At 43.1% G+C, this 3,746-nt stretch overlaps 1 protein-coding gene across 1 annotated transcript; it reads left to right on the plus strand.

Annotated features, from left to right (window-relative positions):
* Window positions 1–332: 332 nt before the first annotated feature.
* Window positions 333–2,352, plus strand: asb8 (ankyrin repeat and SOCS box containing 8; the record flags this gene model as incomplete). The annotated part of the gene is made up of 1 exon (XM_010777765.1): window positions 333–2,352. A coding segment is annotated over one exon (648 nt), but the record flags the coding sequence as incomplete, so codon positions are not given.
* Window positions 2,353–3,746: the final 1,394 nt, after the last annotated feature.

The following is a 3,746-nucleotide window of genomic DNA, read 5'->3' on the forward strand; positions in this document are numbered from 1 at the left end:
CAAGAAAAAAAGTCAAATTCTGAGAAAAAAGTCAAATTTGAGATGCATTGTGGGACATATGGTTTATGGGCAACATGCTTCGGTAAATCGCCATGTAACCGTATAATAAACATATTATATTCTTTCACAGCTCTTGTGGGGCCACAGAAAATGAAGTGAAGGCCAGTCAGCCAGCCCTTTTGCACTTTGTGCTGCTGCTCATACTTAAAAGTGCAGTCCATATGCCTAAGACGTATAGCACCCTTCTGTGCTGGTAATTGTGTTTGCATGATTTAAAATATAAATATGTCCAAAAGTGTAACTCCTTATCAGACTATCGTGCTTAACATTATATTTCCTATCAGGTGAATGCTTTGGATGGATATAACCGCACAGCTCTGCACTATGCAGCAGAGAAGGATGAGAGCTGCGTGGAGCTGCTGTTGGAGTACGGGGCCCTGCCCAACGCCCTGGACGGCAACAAGGACACTCCACTCCACTGGGCCGCCTTTAAAGATAACCCAGAGTGTGTGAGGGCCCTGCTGGAGAGCGGGGCCTCTCCCAACGCCAGGGACTACAACAATGACACGCCTTTGAGCTGGGCAGCAATGAAGGGCAACCTGGAGAGTGTCAAGGTGCTTTTAGACTACGGCGCCCAGGTCCATGTCACCAACCTGAAGGGCCAGACCCCTATCTCCCGCCTGGTGGCCCTGTTGGCCCGGGGCCTGGGCACTGAACAGGAGGAGGAGTGCCTGGAGCTGCTGTGCCGGGCTGCAGGACGCTTTGAGATCCGCCGGGCTGACGGCACGCTTCCCAAGGAGCTAAGTAAGGATCCCCAGCTGCTGGCCAGGCTGACCAACATGGTGTCTCAGGCTCCCACTCTGCGCTCTCTGTCGCGCTGTGCCATCCGCCAGAGTCTCGGGGTCCAGTTCCTCCCCACTGCTGTAAAAGAGCTTCCTTTACCAGAGACAATCAAAGAATATTTACTGCTGAGAGACTGAAGGGATGAAACCTTTGGGGAGCTCTCAGACCTCACTAGCTTTTTTATTAGCTCAACAGAAAGCATTTATTGGCAAGGGAGTGTCATGGTATTGTGAGATACTGTCTGGAAGTGGCCCGTCATTCATCAAACTTTGCAAATGAGTACAGATGTATGCCCCAGGAGAGATGTTCAAACCCCCAAGTCTTTATTTTGATTATCTATGAGGAAACTTCTTAATTAGCAGTGCATTCGTTTTAGTGTGATCAGTTTCAGTTGTTGGAAGAAGACTGCCCCAGTTCATGTTTATATTGTTTCTACAGCTGAAAATGATGCACATGTAACATGTAGAAGTCTCTTCTCAGCCCTTGCAGTACAGAGAAAAACTATAACATCAGGTTTTTTAGGCTTCATGTAGGCTTATTATTGATTTTTCATTATGCAAAATGTATTATGTTTGTATCAATGTTACATTTTAATACTTAATTATAATGTTATTATGGTTTGTCACAGAGCATGAGGGAAATCCTAAATGTTGAGTTTGGTTGTAGAATTAGTATATGCTCATTGTGAGATTTAAATGTAAGATAAGATAAGGGCTAAAGTGTGATGATGCAGGCAGTCAGGTCCTGAAATAGTGCTCAAGAATGTTATGTAGTGTTTATAATAGTTGGAGGGGCCATCTTTCTCTCTATGACATCCCAGTGAACTCACTATCACTTTTGCAACACCAAGGAAAGACAAAAAATAAAAGTTGAAAAACACTCTGCCCAGCATAGAAGATGTTGTGTGCGATGGAAACAGCTTTGTTTGTGATGTAGCAATGACATGTTGTAACAACAAAAAAATTAGGTTAAAATAAGTTTCTCAAAATGTGCCAGACACATTGTTCTAGTCCTGTGTTCAACGCTGTTAAAAGTGACGTCCACTAGCCTGCTTTCATATGCGATTTTACTATTTATTTTGGCTTTTATTTTAATGAAGATGCAGTTGCCAAGGAGGAATACATGTTTTTTCTTTGTTTGTGTTACAATGGATGTTCTCAGTCTTACCTTGCAAAAGAAAAGGTTTTCAAATGTGTTCCAAGGTCCTCATTATTGTAACATATGTTTAATTTAAATGTTAGAACCAAGAAATGGCATGATTACTAAGTTTTTGTCCTTGAAAGATTCACTTAATAAGCTTGAACGATATATATTTGCGTTTGACATCTGATCATTTCTGTGCTTGTTTTTTTTTTTTGTCGGGCTGCTGTATAAAAAAAGATACCTTGGATTATGTCTTGTGTACAAGTGCTTTTTCTGTGTCAATGAAAGTAAATGCTTTTTTATATTTCATTTATGTTCTTCTCTCCATTGTTCTTCAAAAAATAAATCTGCTGTTTTGACATGTAATTGCAGGGTGATAATTGTGGTGGAAATTCCACACTTAATCACCTTCTGGTAAGAAAAGAACAAATATACAAGCTTAAACCGAAGTCGTGTCTCTAAATCTAAATGTCAGCCCGTGGTGTAACTATCGACGGTGCAACCGGTGCAACGCCAGAGCCGGCCAGGGGCCATGCAAAAAAAAAGAAAAGGTTTTTATTTGTATTTATTTATTTTGGGGCCCCAATGGCATTGACCGGTTCACGCAGTCTTCAAAGTAACCAAGGAACCTAAATTAATTTGTAATTTGTCTGTCCAATGACCTTGCTCCCTTTCATGACATGTGATACCTTGCGTGACGAGCGAACCGTTTAATCAACCTGTGCTGTAGCTAGCAGCAGCAAGTTCGGCAGCATTATAAAAAATGTAATAGCTTGCATTTGTAATGTACAGCAAACCAAAGCACAAGAGCAGCGCTCAAAAGAGACAGGTGTAACAGCTAAACTGACAAAATTATACAGTTTTTTTTGTCATACATCGTCCTCAAAATCAAGCGCTAACGTTAGCAATGTTGACGTGCAGCGGCACCCAGAGCCGGAGGCTAACGATAGCTCACCTGCCTCACCACCATCATTGCCATCTAGCTCCACAAGTGAAGCTGTATCCGTGGCCGTGGCTGTGCAACCTTCTTCTCCAGTCAGCCAGGAGGAGAGGCTGGATTTGGCTGTGCCCGGCGGTGGTCCAACAGTTCCCCCAAGGGCCCCAACCGATAGGGGACTCTATGGCGCTATTGAGACCCCCAACACCAAGATCAAAAGCTATATTATAGCAACCGGTCCATGTAGGCCTACCGGCCCATTCCCCAGAGACAAACATCAAGAAAACAAGTTTAATCCTCTTCTTAGTTCGCTGTGCCGTTGTCAGGCTGTGGTGGTCTGAGGCCAGGGCAGGCTGTTGTTGATAGCCTATACATGTGGTGCTTCTGAGTGGTTGTGTATGTCCCTGCGTGTGTGAGCGCATCAGCGTGCGCTTAAGTTTGGGAAGATGGGGGGGGGGCCCCAAAACAATATTTGCACCGGGGCCAATCACAACCTTGTTACGCCACTGATGTCAGCCATCATCAATTTCACTTTTTACAGCTGTGTTTAGCTTGCACCTTAATACACTGCGATTAAGGCTCTGTGCTAATTAAACTACATTTTCCATGCTCCTCTTTAACCAATAAAAAACACTCACGGACCACCTCACAAATATCCAAAAACAATAGGCCTGCTAGTCCTGCTTACCATTCCAACAGTATATAACAAATGACAGCCTAACCTTCACACAATAAATCAACAATACAAACAACTACAGATTATATAAGCATTTAGTTCAAATTTGATTTAAAATGCTCTCAGGTTTTACACCTCTTATGAAAT

This window comes from Notothenia coriiceps, unplaced genomic scaffold (genome assembly GCF_000735185.1).
Source record: "Notothenia coriiceps isolate Sejong01 unplaced genomic scaffold, NC01 NC01_scaffold00018610, whole genome shotgun sequence".
NCBI classification, from domain to species: Eukaryota; Metazoa; Chordata; class Actinopteri; order Perciformes; family Nototheniidae; genus Notothenia; species Notothenia coriiceps.